Genomic DNA, 19,640 nt, shown 5'->3' with positions numbered 1-19,640 from the left:
TGCAGTGTGGGAACAGTGCTTCTCTGTGCTTAAGGAAACAGGCCTTTGTTGGGCTGATGGTCCCTGGGATGGACCTGGGAGCCTTCAGGACAAGGTATTATTTGTCCCCCTCCTGCCATTGTCTCTCTGTACTCCTTTGTGGGTGTGCAGACAAGCTTTTATCACGTAACCTAACAAGTGCACTAAGAATACATTGCATTTGTAGGTGGATTTGTCAAAAGAAAAAAAAATATTTCCTTAAGATGTTAAGAACTGCTTTATATTAGTCCATTGAACTGATGTGTTTTTATCCTTGTCTATTAATTGCCAAACTGGCAAGGGACTAGGGACATTCTTCAGATTGTGACTTTACAATGCAAAAAAGATCTACCCTGGGGAAAAAAAAAGGAAAGAAAAAAAAGCTCTTTCTATTCCTTCTTTCTAAAATGCATGAAGACAATGAAGGCAAACAGTCACAATGGATTGATCTCAGTATATTTTATAACAGAAAATGTAGACCAAAGACTAAGCTCTGCTCTCCTTTATGACTACACTGGACCCACTCCTACACTCGGGGCAGAGCTTGGAGGAACCTGCCCCTTCTGCTGAACCTGCCCCTCTGCTCTTCCCCGGGAACATCATTTCACATTTTCCCTGTATTTCATGTCACTGGGTGCTGGGAGTTGGCAGCATAAATATAAGTTATCCTGGCATGTACAGGGGTGTCTTACACACAGACAAGGGTATAGGTAGGAAGGGGGAGGAGGTGGGAAGGTAGCAGGAGAAATCCAGACCACAAATAAGACCGTAAGCATCCAATCACTTAAGGTAGCTTAACCTGCTGCTCGCTTGAGCTGAGCTGGGACAGCTGCCCACAGGCACAGCCGCATGCAGGCTGTACTTAAACTCTGTTTAACTCTGAGGGGACCGTAGCTGGGACAAGGGCTGGGCACATAATTTGAATCTTCTTACCTGAAGTCCCCAGAAATTGTTTCTGGGTTTGAGGCCAAAATAGCATGTTCACAGTTGCACGAGTGCCAAGGTCACGCCGAGGTATGTTGATAAGGACCGTGGCTGGTATCACTCTATTTAACTTGTAATGACTTAAATTAACTATTGCAAATAGTATCAGGAGGTAAAGCACATTCCTAACAGCTTGGGTTGGCAGCCCTTTGTGGTTTCCCGCACTAGCTGCTGCTTCGGCATCGTCCCTGCCCTTACTGCTTCCTGGCATCTTGGCAAATCCTTTGGAAACCCTTTTGCAAAGATTTATGAAAACATGTGAGCAGAGGGAGACTCAGGGGTGGCCTGAGATGCGGTGCAAGATGCTGGGAAGAATGAAAATACTGACGTCTGGCTTGGATGTAACGTGTTTTAAGAAAGGAAAAAAATGGGCCGGGTCCAAGTCCCAGTGAACTTGATGAAAGTATATTCCATTCATTTCAGCCTTCCTTTTCCTCAGGCCCTGAATCACATTTATAGTCCCCAGAGCCTTTCTGTCAGGTTATATATATATTTTTTTTTTCAATCCTGAGTATCCATAGGAAACACGAGCATTTATAGGAAATTGTAAATAGTGAGAATTAAAATAAGAGTATCTGGTGTATATTTCCACAATGGAAAAAGGCCATGGGAGTTCTGGTTTCTCACCTTCCCATTATGTGCTATAAAAGACAGAGCGATTAGGAGTTTGTTACACTGCAGTCCGCTGCATAAATACTGGTTTGTTTTTTTTTCTTTTCAAATACTAAATATAAGTTTAACCTTAGCTCAGTTGCCAAAAAAAAAAAAAAAATATATAAATCTGGTGAAATAGCTGTTTGTTTTGGAGGCCAGAACTGTTTCTTTCGTGAACAATACTCCATTTTATAGGCTTTTCCAAGAAGGGCTGCATAATCCCCCTCTCTCCTCCACTTAAAAAAATAATAGAAGAGCAGGAGCTGCGTTTACAAATATTGAATTGGGCGAGTGCTAACAGCAGTAGGGGTTCGACCCACCAGCATTGCAACACTGGAATTATCCGGTCCATAAATGGAGAATCAATCTGGTCCTGGGATCTAGTGTATTTTGGGGGGGGGGGGGGGGGGTAGCAGCTGTGTTTTTATTTAGACAAACAACTACATCCAGGCTAGTAAAGCAAATGTGTTTGTGGTCGCGCTCCAACACAGAGGCCAGCTGGTGCGGACGGGGCTGTGCATGGGGGGCCCCTGCTCTCAAGCTGCCTTTCTAACTCTCCAAGGCACAGCGGCAGCATCCCTACTGCCTTTTGGCTTGAGATACCCAAATTGTGCCCGGCAATAGTTTGGAAGATTTCTGGTTAGCTCCAAAACTTCCCTCTAAAAAGTTAAAGCAAGCGCAGGGTTATTCCCTGGTGCCGTTTAATTTACTGGTGCGGGCGAGCCCGCGCAGCTGGGGTTAATAAAGCCTTTTGTTATCCAGCCTGACCCACTTGTCAGCCCTTGAGCTCCTGTAAATGCATTTGTAGGGGGCCAGACTTAAAATAAATCTCGAGGCATTTGGCAAACAGCAGCTAATTGAACAGCACACGCTGCCCATCATGTGCTGCAGATGAGAGACCTGAAGCAGGGCAAAGGCTTAAGACCACGGTCTGGGGCTCCTGCCTCCGGATTTGGCTTTACGGGACTCGGTAAATATTTACACACTGCCTTTAAAAACCGGGCTTGTGCTGTCTCCAGGACACCATGTCAAACCCTTTGGAAAAGCAGTTTGGCCTTGGGCAGGTCCTCGCAGATCCTCAGGAGAAAAGCCAGCAGCAGAGCTGGGGATGCTGCCCTCAGCCCAGAACTGTGTTCACCAGATGCGCTTCCCCCATGTCTGGATAAGCAACAGATTTGGGTGATGAAATGAGGACGATCTTGCATCAATGTGGTGCACAGAGTGGGTTAAAATGATGTTTTTTAATGGTAACAGTTTTGCTTTTTGTTTGCTGTCCTGAAGCCTGCAGCTGGGTGAGACTTCTTTTGCTGGGCTTTTGCTTGTTCATAAATTGCGTATATTCTGCCATAGATGCTGCTCTGATTTTTTTTGTCTTCTTTTTTATTGTGGTGGTTTGTTTTTTTTTTTTTTTTTTAATCAAAAGAGTGATATTTAAGTAATGGCACTTTTGGGGCTTTTTGCAAACATCCAAAGTTTTAAAAACCACAACACTTTTTTTCTTCCCACAAAACAATGGCATCTTGGGAGGAAGGGATCCATTTTTTGGCTTTTAAAAACTTGTTTAAATCACTGCTGCCAGGCAGGGAACACCAGGAGGGGAACAGAGAGCAGCTCCAGGTCCTTCTTTTCCCCGACTCGCCAAGGTGAAGCAGCTCCCAGCCTCTCTGCCTGGCTCGGAATCTCACAGGAACTCTCTGAGATCCCTCGCCTAGCCTTCCTTGGCAGCAAAAAGAGCAATAATCCACATGAAACAAAAGCTGTTTGTCGTTTGATTTCCCCTATTTGTCCCAGGACGTATGAGCTGTTCTTGCTTGGCTTTCTCTGAAACTTTGAGTCCAAACTTGATCCTTGAAAAACGGGTGAGGAAGAGAAAGGAACCGATTCCTCTTTCTCCCTGTCCTGCTCCTCCTTTCTTTGCCGGGTGCTTTCTGTTCAGCTGCTTTGAGTTATGAACACCTTACTGTGTATCTTGGGGCTACGAAGGTCAGCCTGAGGGAAGGAGGTGAGTCATTGCCATTCAAATGGCTACAAACTGTAATTCAAAGGCAGCCAGGGCTGATTCAATAGAAAGGGACTCGATGTCCACAGGTTGATACTCTGCCCTTTCAGAGATTTCGCCCTGAAACTTCTTAGTATGCAAATACCACAGCAGAATGTGCAGCTGTGTTGAGGGCTCTGAGCTGATCAGAAGTTTTCGTACAAGGAGAGAAAAGCAGATAAATTAGTTTGGGAGGAATGCAAAAGACTTTCTGACAATAATTTTTTTTTTTTTTTTTGTGTATTTCCAGGCTGCAAACTGTTCTCCATGGCTTAAATGGACATCAAAGCACGTCTCTCTGCTGGAATATACATCCCTGGATGATTTGATCCTTCTTGAACTAACTTCCAAGAAAAAAATATAACTACCCTCTTCTTTCTACAGTTTGCTTGCTTTAATTTATGGCTTGGTCCCACATAGAAAACCTAAATTTTAATGCTGATATTGTTCTCCTCTAAATCTTCTGGTCTGTGGAAGGGCAAGAAGGTTCAACTTCATTGAACCCTCATCAGGAGAGGTTAGCAGCAGGTCACAGAGAGGTGGAAAAGACTTGGAAGCACGGTGAGAAGATGAAATACCCAGTTTTGCCTTTTTTAAGACCACTTGGGGAAAATGAATCTTCTTCCCCTATTGATGGAGGGAGTGGAGTCGGTATGTGCAGCCTAAGCCCAGGGTGGTAACTGGCAGGTGCCTGCAGCACCATTTCCTTTTTGCCTTACGTTGGACCCTACATCGTGCTTGGCCAGTGGTGGTGGCAGAACCCGAGTGGAAAGATGGTCGTCGTAAGGAGGAGGAACGTGAAAGTGTTTACCTTCGCCTTTTTGCTCATCACAGTAACGTCATTTCTGCTGAACTACACGCACCAGGTGAGCACGACCTCCTGGGATCTGAGACATCTCATCATGCAGTTTTCAGAGCAAGTCCAAAAACTCTTCAAGTTCCCCAGGAGACCATGCAGCTGTCGCACGTGCATTTCTGAGCTGGGGAGTTCCCTCTGGTTCGATCAGAGATTTAATTCAACTATGCAACCTTTCCTGACCTCACAGAATGCCTTGATCCCAGAAGACAGCTACAGGTGGTGGCTGGTAAGTGAGAGGTGTGGATACGGCCCCGCGTTCGTGCGACGGTTGCGGTGTCGGGCTTTGAGCGATGCCGAGCAGATAGCGAGAGACGGTTCCTGCTAAAAGCATTTTTCATCTCAGCTGACAAGGCAGAGGCAGAGGTGGAAGGAAGTGGGCGTTCGTGCTGCTGTTTAGCTCACAGGCACTCAGAGCGCACGTTCACTTGCTCCAAGCTAGAAAAGTCCCTGGCAGAGATAAGTGGTAAATTCAGAATTTGCAAATGGTAATATTGCCTTTTTTTCTCCCTTCTCTTTGAAAGACTAGACTTCCAAAACTGGCTTGTTTGGCTTCAGATGGTAAAAAGGGCTTTTGCTGTCCATCGAGGTAGCAAAGCAAACTCATTGTGAAGTGTGTAATTCACCTGGGGCTCTCCCTACCATAAGACGTGAATAATTAGCAGGATTAAACAGAAAATGACTAATTCCATGTGTATGAGAATGGTCCCTGTTGTGGCTGGTGGTGTAAAACGTGTCTGTAAAGCTCATGGGCAGCCGTGGGTCACTGAGAAGGAGCAGCCCCTGCGCATCCTTGAGCAGGGTGGTCCAAAGAGCCCTATCCTAGCATCATGAAAGCTAACGGATACCTTCTTCGAAAAGCACAGGCGGGAAAAAGGCATATCTTGACATTTTACCTAATTAAAGCCCCTTTTATGTTCTCTTGAACAAGACATTGATTAAACGAATTGCTCATGGCCTGCACTGCCGAGCTGCAAAAGAGCAGGTTCTGGCTGCAACAACCCCCATCAAATCCCAGTTTCATTACGAGTTGCTTTCCCTCTCTTCAGAAAAAATAGTCTCCCTGTGCCTTCCTTTGAACACACAGTTTCCTGCACCTTAGTGTCCTGTGGTAAGTACAACCTTTGATGTTGAATTTGGGGCTTTCAGCTCTTCCCTGGTACTTTGGGAAGCTTCCTCCAGCAGGCACCGACTTTCACAGCGGGGCATTTAGGTTTTGGAGGAGGTGTCAAGTGCTGTGGGAATGAGGCTTTATTTGATTTATCACTTGTCACTCATTGGCTGTCACATTTACTGGTGAAAAAGAGATGCCACTGAACAATGTTGTTAACTACTGCATTAATGATTTTATGATGCAACCCTCCTTTTTGCCATAAGTCCCACATATTCTAGCATTGCATCCTTTCACCTCTCCCTTGGCCATGACTCAGATTTCCCATTGCTCGTGTTTCTTCTTGCAGCCCCCAGACACTTTTCCTTCTGGTCCCCATGTTTCCTAGCTGGGATTTGCTGGAGTCATGAGAAGGGAAGATGGTAAGCTCAGGTCCTGGTTCCCCTTGTCCTGGGCTGAAATTTCACTAGGGAGCTGAGCTGGTGGCAATTTTAGGAGAGGGGATACCCCAGATCAAGCTCAGTAGATGAGAGGATGAGGTTGCTCATGGACACAATGTTTGTTGAGGCTGGTTGTGAGGTGCCTTCCGATTGCCTCTCAATACAAAAACTGGGAGCACTCATCACCTTGAGGAGGTGCTGAGGAGACAGTGGGCTGATCAATCCTAAATCCTGGCATTGGTGTTGGGTGTGCTCCTGCAGCACCCAGGCTGAGGAGGAGTCCTGCGAGACAAGGCTGGGTGGATAGGGTGCCTGTGCTAAGGGGGATCTACCAAGGGCTTGCACATTACCCCTGAGCAAAGCCACGCTGCATTCTGCACAGACCCCATTTTTATTTAAACATGAAGTTTCAGTCCATTCTCTTAAAAGAAAAAAAAAGACAACACTAAAAAGGAAGAAAAAGCTCAGGATGTTCAGTACAGAAGTCTGAATTTCTGATTCTCCTTCTTGTAGTGGAACTAAAAAAAGCCCAACAAAACCCACAAATATCTTACTTCAGCTCAACTCGAAACAGATTTTTTTGGGGAGTAGAGTTGTTTCTTTTTCAGCTAAATTAAAAAATACTGACTTTCAGGACAGCCAGAAGTCTTTTTTCTTTCCCTCTTCCCCCACCCCCAGCCCAAATAAAAGCTGTCCGTTAATTTTCAGGGCTGTCTAACCTTATTTTTAGTGTTTTCATTCATTTTTTTGAATTCAGGTCAAGTTCAAAGGGAATATACCATTTCAGAACACAAAATCAAAGCATTTTTTTTTAGATGGTAAAAATAAATCTTCTAAGATTTCTACACTTCTTCCACCATATTTTTTTTCAGCCAGAACTTATCTTCAACTAGAACATGTGAAATATTTTGATGTCCCCCAAAACTGCATTGTTTATTGGAAATCAGTTACTTACTGAAAATACTTACCCTAATCTATAGTATGTGGAGAAGGTGCCCTGGCTCCTCTGAAAGATGTTCCTGGGTAAACCCAGGCATCATGTGGCCTCAGGTCCTCATTGCAAACTATTTCCTATACACATGTTCCTTTGAGTAAGCCTTTCCGAGACAGAGTCATTTCTACAGTAAGTAATTCCCAGGTGCATCCTGTTCATTTTCAGGCTCGTCTTCAAAGTGATTCTGAGATTTCTGCCAGTCTTAAAGAAAGCATTGCTCATGGCCATGCTTTGCTCTCATTTTCTTTGCCAGCTCAATAATTTGTGACTTTTTACTATGTTTGCTCTTAAAAAATGAGGCATGAAGAATCCTGAGGTTGCTTAAACTTCTTTTCCGGGGAGAAATGACTGTGTGTTCACCCTCAGGAACTGACTTCAGACAGTGTGGTGGTTTCGTTATGCTGTAACTGAGACGATGGTGACTGCACTGGAGCTATTTATTATAAGGCTGTGACTTTCCTGTCACGGGGAGACCCATGTGATGTGCTTGGACTAAACACAGGCAGAGCCCTTGCCAGAGAGCTGTCTGTCTACCAAGCTCAGTCTGCCCTCCCTTCCCATTAACCCTGTTGCTGTATAACCCTGTTGTTGAGTGGTGCAGATGACAGGCCCAAGGGACGGGATGCCATCCAGAGGGACCTGGACTGGCTCAAGAAGTGAGCCTATGTGAACCTCATGAGGTTCAGCCAGCAGGGTCCTGCACCTGGGTCAGAGCAACCCCCGGTATGAACACAGACTTGGGGATGAAGGGATTGTGAGCAGCCCTGCCGAGAAGGACTTAGGGGTGTTGGTGGATGAAAAGCTGGACACGAGCTGGCAATGTGCAGTTGCAGCCCAGAAAGCCAACTGTATCCTGGGCTGCATGAAAAGCAGCGTGGCCAGCAGCTCGACGGGGGCAATTCTGCCCTTTTACTCTGCTCTGGTGAGACCCCACCTGGAGTACTGCATCCAGCTCTGGAGCCCTCAGCACAGGAAAGACATGGACCTGTTGGAATGGGTCCAGAGGAGGGCCACAAAGATGATCAGAGGGCTGGAGCACCTCTCCTATGAAGACAGGCTGAGAGAGTTGGGGTTTTTCAGCCTGGAGAAGAGAAGGCTCCGAGGAGACTTTATAGCAGCATTTCAGTACTTAAAGGGGGCCTATAGGAGAGATGGGGACAGACCTTTTAGCAAGGCCTGTTGCAATAGGACAAGGGGTAATGGCCTTAAACTGAAAGAGGAAAGATTTGGATTAGATATATAATTAGATATAAATTTTAGATAAGATATAAAGAAGAAATTTTTTTTACAACGAGAATGGGGAAACGCTGGCACAGGTTGCCCAGAGAGGTGGTAGATGCCCCATCCTTGGAAACATTCAAGGTCAGGTTGGACAGGGCTCTGAGCAACCTGATCTAGTTGAGGATGGGATTGCTGATTGCAGGGGGGTTGGACTAGATGACCTTTAGAGGTCCCTTCCAGCCCGAACTGTTCCATGATTCTATGATTCTATGATATGTGAATGAAAAGTATTCATCCAAATAGTCCTGTAGCATTAGTATCCCTCCACTTCTAGGAAAGCAAGGGTGGATTTCAGAGCCTAATGACCAGTATTTGAGATTAAGTGACATTTGGGGCCAAAGGATGGGGTGGTTTCACTTGCTTGGTTTCACTTCACATGGCTGCCAGGCTGCTTCATGGTTTCCTTGCAGAATATATTATTTCAGCTCTTCTAGTGTGGTGGGATGTAGCTTTTTGGAAGGCAATATTCCTGGCTGCTGTGAATAAAATTGCATTGTCCATACTGGAGTTAGCGGTACCAACCATACAGTGGGAAGGAGCAGGGAAGAGAAGGGCAGTGTCGCCATCCCTGCAGCAGCTCATCCTGCTGCACGGGGAAGGGCTGCTTCTGGAGAAGGAACCTGAAAATGTACCTGGATGTTCTGTGTTCACAGAAACAAGGGGGTTGTTGTCAGGGCTGTTACTTGTTTTTAATTCACTTAAATCTACCGAGCTAATAAACTCTCCCTTAATTACTTTAGTCCTGTAACAAATAATGGCCCAAATTCTCCTCCTGGGTATACCCCTGCGGCTGCTCTGTGCTTATTTTGACTTAAAGTTGGGTTGGAGTCCTCCTTTCTCGGAGATGATCTGGGCATTAGTAATACTCTGAACTGTAACCAGCTCATTAGAAGTTCATTCGTTCCTTCCTTCCTGCCTTCCTGCCTGCCTTCCTCCCTTCCTCTCTCCCTTCCTTCTTTCCTTCTTCCTTCCCTCCCTCCCTCCTTCCATCTCCTCCTTTTCTCTCTCCTTCTCTCCCTCTTTCTCTTCTCCTCTACCTGTATGTCTCTCTGTCTGTCCATCCTTCTGCCTTCCCTCATGGCACACTCAGGGGCTGTGAGAGTCTCAGTGTTTTGGAACTGGCACTTTATGTTATGTGATGCATTTCTTTCTGTTTATATTTTCTTTCCCACCTCCCTGAGCTGGTTCACCTGCAAGTTTTTCATTGTTGTTCCATGACAAATGCTGTGGACATTTCCACAGCAAGCTGAAACACAGCATAGCATTTATTTATAGTTTTCTTGTTTTATTCTCAGGGGGTTCTGGTATTGGTTTTGGTGGTCAGAAAGTATAAGAAATACGAGATCAGAACCTGCTGTTCTATATCTAAAATAACCCCATTGAGGTTGATGGACTAAAGCTGTGATAAGTAAAATCAGGCTCAGAGTTCCCTGGCAATCTTATCTGTAGCACATTGTTCATAAATTACCATGTTATAAAAAATTTTATCTCAAGTCTTATGATATTTGAAGGTTTTGGGTTTTTTTGGGTTTGTTTTTTTTTTTTTTGGAAGAAAGCTCAGCTCTTGGGGCCATGTGATTAGCGTATCTAAAAGAAAATGTTAGCTTTTAGTCCTAATGTTTGCAGGAGAAAATGTAATATGTCGCTTAAAGATTTGCTCACCAGACGGTGAACAAAAGGGCATCCCCAATACATGCGCTGGGGAAGTCATGGAAGCTGCACTTATTTTTAAGACAGCAGCAGAGCTACTTGGCACCTGATTCATGCGTTTTGAATGCTCTTTGTAGAAAATTTGCCCAAATACTTTGATCACCAGAAATGTTCCTTGAAACTGGGGCACTGTCTGTGATATTTTGAAAGAAATACAAGGCGCTTACGGCTCTGAAGGTAGCGTGTTTGCTGCAGAAGGTGATACCAAATCAAGCCCAGGTTCCAGGTCCTAGTCCCAGTGCTTGCTACATGCCCAGTCCCACATGGTGTTGTACCGCTTGAGTGCAAGTGTGACATTTAGACCAGCCTTGGACATACTGGGAGAACCTGACCCAGGGCTACCTCTTATCCCCACTGGCAGCCCCCACATATGACCAGCTGGGCTGCAGCTCCAGGGTCTCCTACAGCAAGGACAGATGGGTCTGAAGGTGGTCCAAGCTCATGGGTCCCTCTAAGCTCTGCGATGCACTCTGCTGAGCTGCAAGCATCCTGCAGCCAGAAATGAGGGCATGCAGAGCTGGTGGAGGCAGGGCCTTTGCTCCTCATACTAGCGTGGAGGTGACCTGCACCAGCCATGGAAGTCAGAAATCATACCATTTGGCATACACGTATTAGTGTGTCTTATTTACATAATATATGCACACTACATTCATATTTAAGAATGCATATTTTTTGACAGACAGAAATCATTAAACAAAGCATAAGCTCTTGAAAACCCCTATATTCTTCCCCTTAATCTCTTTGATGCATAGTAATTGCAGGACATTAAATATAACAATAATAACGCCATATTTTCCAGACCAAGGAGGCATTTTTAAAATTGATGGTTTCCTTTTAACCTCTCAGTCAGTCTGCAAAATGGAGATTACCTGGATTTGCCCCACCAGACTGTTGCTAGGATTAATCTTTGTACAATGTCTTATAGCTGGGAAGCGCTGCATGAGTATTAATGCCTCCGAACTGCTGCAGCGAGGCAATTAGTGGCTGTGCAAAAGAGATTCTCATGGGGTTTTATTCCCTCTTTATCTTTTAAAAACAGTTAAAAAAATTATAAAAGCCACAAAACCCAGTATTGCTACACCAGTTTCCCCAGGCTGCCTGGCTGTGTGCCTGCAGGGCTGCCCCAGCAGTGCTGGCTGCTGCCAGACCCACAGCTATACCTGCCTGTCCACCACGAGGGTTGTCTCTTGATCCATGCTCCATCTGCATTCACTTTCCACCAGTGATTGCAGGTCAAGCAGGATATTTTCTACCTGCTAATAAATTGGGGTTTTGAAGGTGTATTTAATATGCTGTCAAACTTGTCCATGGTTGTGGGATGCACAGGCACTAGGACAGCTTTCCTCAGAGGCTCTCCTCACTGTAGCTGTGTCCTCACCATTCCGGGCTATTAGCTCTGAGCAGCCTTGGCTGAATTCACGTCCTCCCCCCTTGCATCTCCTTAGCTGAGTGTTGAGTATTGCTTCTTGGTGATTGCTGGTGAAGTGATGGTACTGGAGAGCCCAGGGAAGCCTTATGAGAAGTTTATAAAAGCAGCAACCTTTGTCACCCTTAATGGAGGTGTGCACAGCGTGGTGCAAGAAAGAGGAACAGGCTCTCCCTCGGAAAGCCATTCATGGGTAAAGAAAGGAAGTGCATAAACTTTGAGGGTTTTTTTTTTTCTTGCCTTTTTTTTTTTTCCTTGCTTTTTTTAAACTAAGATGTAAAACCAGCTAGTAAACTTCTGCATGTGGAGAGTTTCTGAGTCTGGGAGGACAGGGTAGTTTGTCTTCCCTGTGAAGATGATTAAGAAACTTCTCAATCTGGACTTCCAATTATAGTTTCTAACAACCTAAGGTGAAGAGTTGACTCTCAAGTGCCAGACAAATATTTTATGGAGGGGAGCTGGAGTGTTAAGTGACCTAGTGATATTTTCTATGTGGACACAAGGTGGGTTAAGATGCTTTTTGTACTTGGCAAGAGGTTAAGCTGCATCGTTAGACAGGGCTGTTGCTTGCACAGACTTCCAAGGAAAGCAGCCACTTCACTCAGGACACAGGGGTCAGGTATTTCAGTGTATTTAAGCCCACTTCTAGCAGCTACATCCACACACCTATCCCTGGCACACATCTACGGCAATTGGAGGGAGGATGTTGTTCCAGCAGAGCCACGTGGCACAGGCACTGACATGGCTCTGCCTTGCACAGCATGGACAGACTTTCACCCAGTGCTTTTGTTGATTTATGGGAAAGGCCAGACTGGTGGGAGCTTGTTAAAAAAAGTAGAAAAGACAACATTACTTAAAAAAAAGGGCAAAAGTTTGGTGTGGGAAAGTGAACTATAATTGGCTTGTAATTGTAATGCTATTAAAATGGTCTTTTTCAAGAAGTCAAGTAAACATTGTGCAATAAGGAACTGGCTTCACGTTAAGTCTGAACTTTTAGAAGCTGTATCTGCCTTGGAGTGAACGAGCTTCATTGCCTGCTCTGCTCTGTTTTGCTGAAATGTCGAAGACCAACCAGTGCTGATTGAAGATTAGGCCTGAAAAGTGTAGTCCAATCAGATAATCACTGAGGAAATTAAAACAAAGCAGTTTTAATGAGTTAAGGACGGAAGTCTTATTGTATGGATGTTCAGCACACAGAGCGATAAGGTCATCATCCTATTTAAGGTCATTGAGGGATTCTCTAACGTAAGTAATAATCTCTGCTGTGGAAACTGTGCAACCGAGGGATCGTAGGACACTGGTGTCCTGCTTTCTCACTGGTGCCCATGTTTTAACTTGGTTTCAATAGAGTTACTCTAGACCAATAGCAGCATAACAGAAAGAAAACACAGATCTTTGTTCTGTGTCAGTGGAGGTGCCTGTCCACGATAATGTTTCTTGCCATTTTAATGCATCAAACAGAAGTCAATGCTCCAGGTCCTTTCCTTTACTGATGCTACCATTCTGGCTGAAAAGGCAATTTAACTTAAAAGGGGACTCAGATACATAGAATTTTCTGAAAATTACCTTCCTCACCTGCATTTTCTCAGGCAAACTCAGTTCAAGCTAGATTTTTGTTTGTTTGTTTTTTTCCGAGAATAACTTATGTTCTTTAAAATGTTTTGGTGCATATTTGGCGGTTTTCCCTTTCATTTCTTAAAGACAGTTAAAGTCAGCTCACCTTTCAGAGAGAGAGAGTACACACGGGTGTATACGCATTCATGTTCAAATAACTCAAAATAAGTTTCTTGTTAAAAAAAAGTTGGATTCTTCTACATTAAACACCTGATATTACATTCTAAGATACCTATGAAGTCTCCATTTATTTTGAAGGCTGCTGGCTTTCTAACATTAAGTGTTTTTCATATATTCAGAGTACAACCAGGTTAGATTGGATTCATCAAGAATACACAAGGGTTTAGATATGCAAACGTGTTTGCAGCATCACACACAAATTTAGAAGATAACCTTTTTCACTTAAATAATTGACCCATCCACTGAATAGTGACATAAGTGGTAATAATGACAATGCTTGTCTGGCCATCGTAATTACCTTGCATCCTAATCACGTTGTGCAGTCCATATTGAATATATCAGCTTGCAAGGGTTCGCAGGAAGATTAAGTCTATGTATGTAACATTTCTTTGTTTCAAGTTTTCTTGGCCCCAATGTCCTCATGTAGCTCTGAGCTCCACAGACCTGTTGTTCGTTTCAGTGCAAATAAGGTTCTTTTACATAGGTCTGCAAAGAGACAGCATGAAATTTAAACAAAAATTACAGTGATACTTCTGTTTGGTTTTCTGTGAGAGAGAGAGATAGCAGGACAAGTTAACAGTTCCTGGTGCAGTCAAGGGAAACACATGGGAAACTAAAGCCAAATTGCCCCAGGCCCTTGCTGGGAGTCGTGGGAAAAGGTGTTTCTCCTCCCTCCCTCCCTGTCTCTCCTTGCCCTGGCCTGGCAGAGCAAGGGCTGAGGCTTTTGGCAGATTTTGTGTTAGGAGCCATTCTCCCTTTGTGAACTTCCAAGCAAGCAGCGCCACGAGGATGGGCAATGCTTTTTGTGAGCCTGCCAGCATTCCCAACCTCTTTAGTAGTCCTCAGAGACCAGAGACCCAGAAAGGGAGTGTTTGGCCATCATCTGTCCTGCACCTTGCCTGTACCTTCCCAATCCAGCCATTGTTTCCACCATGCACCACAGAGCTGCTACAAAAGAGTTTCCCTCCATGGCAACAGACACAATGACCAAGGTCCGGGTGGTTTTCTGCATCCTGGAGAATTTTTCAGATTATTTTACATCTCCAACCCTCAGGGCTAACTCTACTTTACCATAATTTCCTATTGCACTAGCAGCTGGTTCCTCCGCAGTCCAGAACAGTAGCAATAAGATCTCCCTCACACTCCCACTTCTGGCATATAACAAAATTTGTGGAAGGGGTGTCAGCCACTTCTGTGCTCCATCAGGTTCCCTCAAACTCTTTTGTCTTTCCTAGGAAGATTAAAAGAAATCTTAGACATGTCCTAACAGAAGATATCTGGCCCAACGTAGGATTAGGCTTATAGATACTAGAGGAATATTTATTCTGCTAAGGTCAGCCTTGGGGAAAATGAATGATCTGTTCCACCATGGCTAGGTAGAGGCTGAGGAGGTGAGGGAATCCAGGGAAAAGGAAGAGAAAGGGGAACCAAGTTTAAAAAGTTAATGGGAAGGAGACAGTGTCTGCAGGTAGATGCAAGAATGGTCTTTGAGAAGATATTTGAAACTACGTCTTGCTCACACAGAAGTTAGCGATATTGGTAACCTGGAGTGATTTTTCTCCCTAACAGAAATTGCAAGGAGAGAAAGCTCCGAAGAATATTAATGCTACTCTCAAGGATTTGTTTGAGATCGTTCCTGGGGATGGGGATCCGCTGCAGGAGCGAGGCACCTACACCTGCAAACGGTGTGCCGTCGTGGGCAACTCTGGGAACCTTCGGCAGTCTCAGTATGGCCAAGATATTGACTCCCATGACTTTGTGCTCAGGTGAGTAGGCACCACCTCAGCTCCAGATGTCTCTGTTGTTTAAGATTCACTGGGTATTTCTGGGACAAGTGAGCAAACAGGATTTCAGGGGCTATCTAGTGAAATCTGGTACTTAGGTCAAATCTAAGTTCCAAGGATGTAAACTGTGTGTATTGGAGACATGACCTCATGTTTTAGTTTGGAAAAAAACCATGAATAGGTGTTGATACTGTAGCTTGTTCTGCACTATCATAATTGCCTGTGTTAAAAAATTATCACTGAAAAACCCTACAGTTTTGAGTAAAAGTTATTTCTGCAACTAGTACTCACAAGTGATCTTTTACACACTTAATTGACTGTTTCAGAATTGACTTTCTTGCATTGTTTCATTCTTAAGCAATGGTGGGGTGGGAAAGCCAAAGTCTCTTTGCAATGGACAGGAGACAACTGGTTGGCTGCAGCTACTTTGTGAAGGGTCACTTTGCCTCTTCTTCTCGAGGCAATGAGGGTTGGCTGTTCTGTCCCAGTGAAACACAAGCGGGAACTAGGTAAGCAGAGGTAATCACCCAGAGGGCAGCTAAGATATCTGGGCTGACTAGGTTAATCTCCAAAGTGTTGTCTGGCTTTCACACCACAGCTGCCAGTACAGCACAATTTCGGGAGCAACGCAGGGCAGGTCAGAGGGCCTGGAAAGGAGGGATTGCTATTGAAAATACCACATGTGGGATTATACTCTCAGAAGTGACATTACCTTTAGCAAGAAGCTGTGCACGAAGCCAAGAGTGAATCAGCAGAAGATCAGTGCTATTTGAACTGTTAAGCCACCTTAGGCCACTTGGCTTCCAATGTGGCTTGGACACACTGTAGAGTCTTTAGATGACATCTAAACTTTCATGATAAATCTTTTCAGGTGTTGCTTCCATCAGCTGCATGCCTTGTCCTCTGCCAAAAGTACCTCCCCAAAGGCAGAGGCAGCCAACTTGGTCTTCAGATCCAAGAAGGGAAGTGAAGACCCCTTGATATTAATCCCTCATGTTGCAAATGGGAGGCAGCTGAGGTGCATTTGTGCTTAACTCCATGTCCCTTGCTATGGAGACAGCCCTGTTCATGTGTGAATTTTCTTATCTTTCCTGGCCTGCGTTTCTATATTCATGCAGAAAAGGCTTTGCTAGACTCAAAAGCTATTTTTCTAGTAGTAACGAAAGAGTAACACACTCGGATATGAGTTTCTGCTTTGAGACATAACCCTTCCCATAGCAGAACATCCTTGGAAAGGGAGAAACTCTCAATGATTCGAAATTGAACCTTCCAGGCTCTGATTTCTGTTTTAGGGATCTCAAGCCAGATCTGAATCGATGGCACAAAGTTTTAAAATTCACTGTGGAAACTTGTGCAGAGAAGGTGACTCCTCTATGGTTTAATCCAACAAACAAAATCTCTGGTGACCTGATACTCATTTGCATGTGCTCTGGCAATACACCCAAGCACAGGGAAGAGCCAGGAAGTCTGAGGGGGCACCTTTCCTTCCAAATACTGTGTCCCAGCCCGCTTTTATTTGCTTACTATCTACTTTCATGATGTAAGGAAATTCCTGCTTGGTCCTTCCTGCTTAGACTAGGTCCAAAATCCACCTTCACACAGGCAGGCCCACTACAGATGGTGGGGAAGGTACACAGACCTGAGGGCAGGGTGTGAGTAAGATAACTTAAGGTGCCATCCTTGAACTTTGTCCTGACAGAAAGAAACCACTATATTTTATACCTCAGACTGACTAATCTCAAGATGAAACATAGTAAATCTCATGCTTTACTGAGTATTTCCGCATAGTATGATGTGGGTCGCTGCCAGGGAAGAGACTAACTCAGTAACAGGTCCTCGCAGGCTGGCAGGATAGTCTGCCTACACTAATAACTCCCTTTGAGGTAGTTAAACTTAACTAATTCACCTGGGGGAGCACTGCAATAACACAGCCTGGCATAATCTTGATAAACAGATTTTACCTCCCCTGTTATCAGTGACCAGGGCAACGTGTTATCTCGCAATGTACAATGCTTCTCATCATCTCGTCAGCTACACCCTTCCTTGTCCTCCCTGCACTTCTGCTGTGAGCTGAGCTAATGTCTCTGCAGGAGACTCCACTGGGCTGCAGAGAAACCCCATTCTGCTCAGAGCCATCTTGGGGGTTTCTCCACAGTGTTGCATCCTTTTCCCCTTCCTCACTCTCACTTCTTACTTTTGGGCTGCAGAATGAACCGTGCCCCCACCACTGGCTACGAATCAGATGTTGGGAGCAAGACCACTCACCACTTCGTTTACCCTGAGAGCTACAAAGAGCTGGCAGAAAATGTGAGCATGATCCTGATCCCCTTCAAAACCCTGGACCTGCGCTGGGTTGTCACCGCTCTCACCACAGGCACCATCAACTTGTGAGTAAGGGCAGCCCTGAGTGGGTGGGCTGAAGGGGTGGGAGCTCCCACATGTTGCTGTAGGACAGAAAAGCCCATACTGGGCAAAACTCCACTTCTGATAAAGCCTAGAGGAGCTTTACAGACCCTCTCAGGTCAGGGTTCAATCCTGAGCACTTGCTTTCTAGGAAAACCTTAATGCTATAGTGCACTCTTTGAGGTAAAGATCCAGATACAGCTCTTTGCAGTCCCACACAGTGGTCTCAGAGATATGAAAGTGGGGTTTTTTGCTGCTGGATGTGGCCAGTTTGAGCAAAGGCTTCCTGGGCTTTGAGGTTCAGTGCCTCATTTTGGGCTTCTGCTCATCCTTCCTTCTCTCCGGTCCCTTGGGAGTACAGTGGGTGCAGCCAGAGTGCTCGTACCCAGACACACCCATCAGAAAACCATCTGCAGAATCAAGTCTTTGGGGGGTTGTTCATTCAGCAGTGGTTCTAGAAACGTGGATTATCCCACCTGAGACACTTGGGTGGCCAAATGGTCCTCCAACATATATTATCCCACTTGCAGAAGAGGACAAGGAGGCAGAGAGGGATGTGCAGGCTGCTCACAGAAGGCAGTGAGAGGAGAAGCAGATTGGGACATTTAGTCCCCAGTCCACAGCATCCTCCCATGGACAGGTCAGTCAGGAGTTCTGTCCATCTTTCCTGGTGGAAGGTGATTGAGAGCCATGCAGAGGAGACACTGTTGTGTCACCTGTGTGCCTTAGCTTTAAATTGACATGTTTTACCTGGTAGTGATGTGCCACACTGGTATTTATTCTCCATTTCTACTTCTTGCTTTTGGAAGTAAATGTTGTCCTGCTTAATATATTCATGGCAGCACTAGAATTAGAAACGTGAACAAAATGCATGTTTCTTCTGGATGCCGTTTAGCAGATTTTCTCTCTTCCTATAAGCTATAAGCTGGCTTTCCCTAATCCAGAGAATGAAATACATGACATTTGTCCTGTGTGTGAGGTTATCTGCTGGATGTAAAGCCACAGCCTGGTGGGACTGCTCGGTGGTGCCCGGCTCCACATGGACAGTGACAGCAGATCACATTACTTTATTCCAGAGAGAAGTATTTCAAGACATTTCAAATTTTTGCCCAATTTCAGAGTCTCAGAGAATTAAAAACTTGGAAAAGTATGTCCCTGTTGTCTGGGGATAAGACCTGCTTCGCATTTTTAAAGAAAACTTCTTCATGGGACAACAAATGGAGTTTTATGTCTTCTTTTCTTTTTCTTTTCTCTCTTTGCAAATACATTTTAAATTATTTTCACTTCTTATTAAGATTCTCTTAACTTGTAACAAATCTGGTTTAGTCTCTTTTTACCTTTTTTGCCACCCGCACTTAGTATATACTGTCATAAGTTTTCTTGAAAAAATCCATCTTCAGGACACACTCATATCTCGGAAAAGTCATCCCACTTAGAAAGTTGGCTTAGGTATTTTTTTGTAAGACTTAGGCATTTTTCTCTTTTCAAAACTGTATTGATAAAAGAGATTGAGAACCTCTGCCTTTAAGCCTGAACCCAAATCCCATCAGAAGCAACGAAAAGCTCCCGGCTGCCTTCAGTGGCCTATGAATGGAGCCCCGTGCTGCATCTTTGTTATATTTGTGCCCGCACCAGGAAGAGGAGCCCACAGAGGGCCAGTTGCTGCCATCGTCACCCATCCGTGTTTCCATCACTGTCACTACTCTGTGCCCAGATTACAAAGCTGTTCACTATTTTTTATCGAGTATTTACCTTCAGAAGTGGCAGCAAGTAGGTTGTAGTGGTAAACTTGACTAAGCCTTTAGCCTGTCAGGAAGATATAACCGGTTGACTACAAGGCAGTCACAGCACATGAAAGGAAAACATCTTTGCTTAATAAATTACAGGATATATTATATATTTATAATTAGATTGTATACATGGGCTTGGTAAGCATCTGGTATAAATTAGTGTGTGAATATTTAACCCCATGGAAGAAATACCAGTATTTTAAGATTTTTGTGGTACTCGAAACAGGGAAATTGCATAATTAATAAGCTGGCACATGCTGGAGCAATAAAACCAGAAAATCATAAGCACACAAATCATAACAATATATTTAACATAATTTTAGGCTAGCAGAATAAACCTATGAGCATACATTAAAT

The 19,640-nt window shown here is 44.6% G+C and overlaps 1 protein-coding gene across 1 annotated transcript in view; it reads left to right on the top strand.

Annotated features, from left to right (window-relative positions):
* ST3GAL1 (ST3 beta-galactoside alpha-2,3-sialyltransferase 1) overlaps positions 1 to 19,640 on the top strand; it is an 82,865-nt gene that overhangs the window by 51,861 nt on the left and 11,364 nt on the right. Inside the window, exons 2-4 of the mRNA XM_074145282.1 lie at positions 3,945 to 4,779; positions 14,876 to 15,072; positions 17,298 to 17,477. Coding sequence (XP_074001383.1) covers positions 4,468 to 4,779; positions 14,876 to 15,072; positions 17,298 to 17,477 — 689 coding nt within the window. The 5' untranslated portion in view covers positions 3,945 to 4,467. The remainder of the gene's footprint in view (positions 1 to 3,944; positions 4,780 to 14,875; positions 15,073 to 17,297; positions 17,478 to 19,640) is intronic.

Source organism: Numenius arquata, chromosome 3, assembly GCF_964106895.1.
Source record: "Numenius arquata chromosome 3, bNumArq3.hap1.1, whole genome shotgun sequence".
Classification (NCBI taxonomy): domain Eukaryota; kingdom Metazoa; phylum Chordata; class Aves; order Charadriiformes; family Scolopacidae; genus Numenius; species Numenius arquata.
The sequence above is the reverse complement of the archived record's forward strand: the minus strand, read 5'-3'. Positions and strand labels throughout refer to the sequence as shown.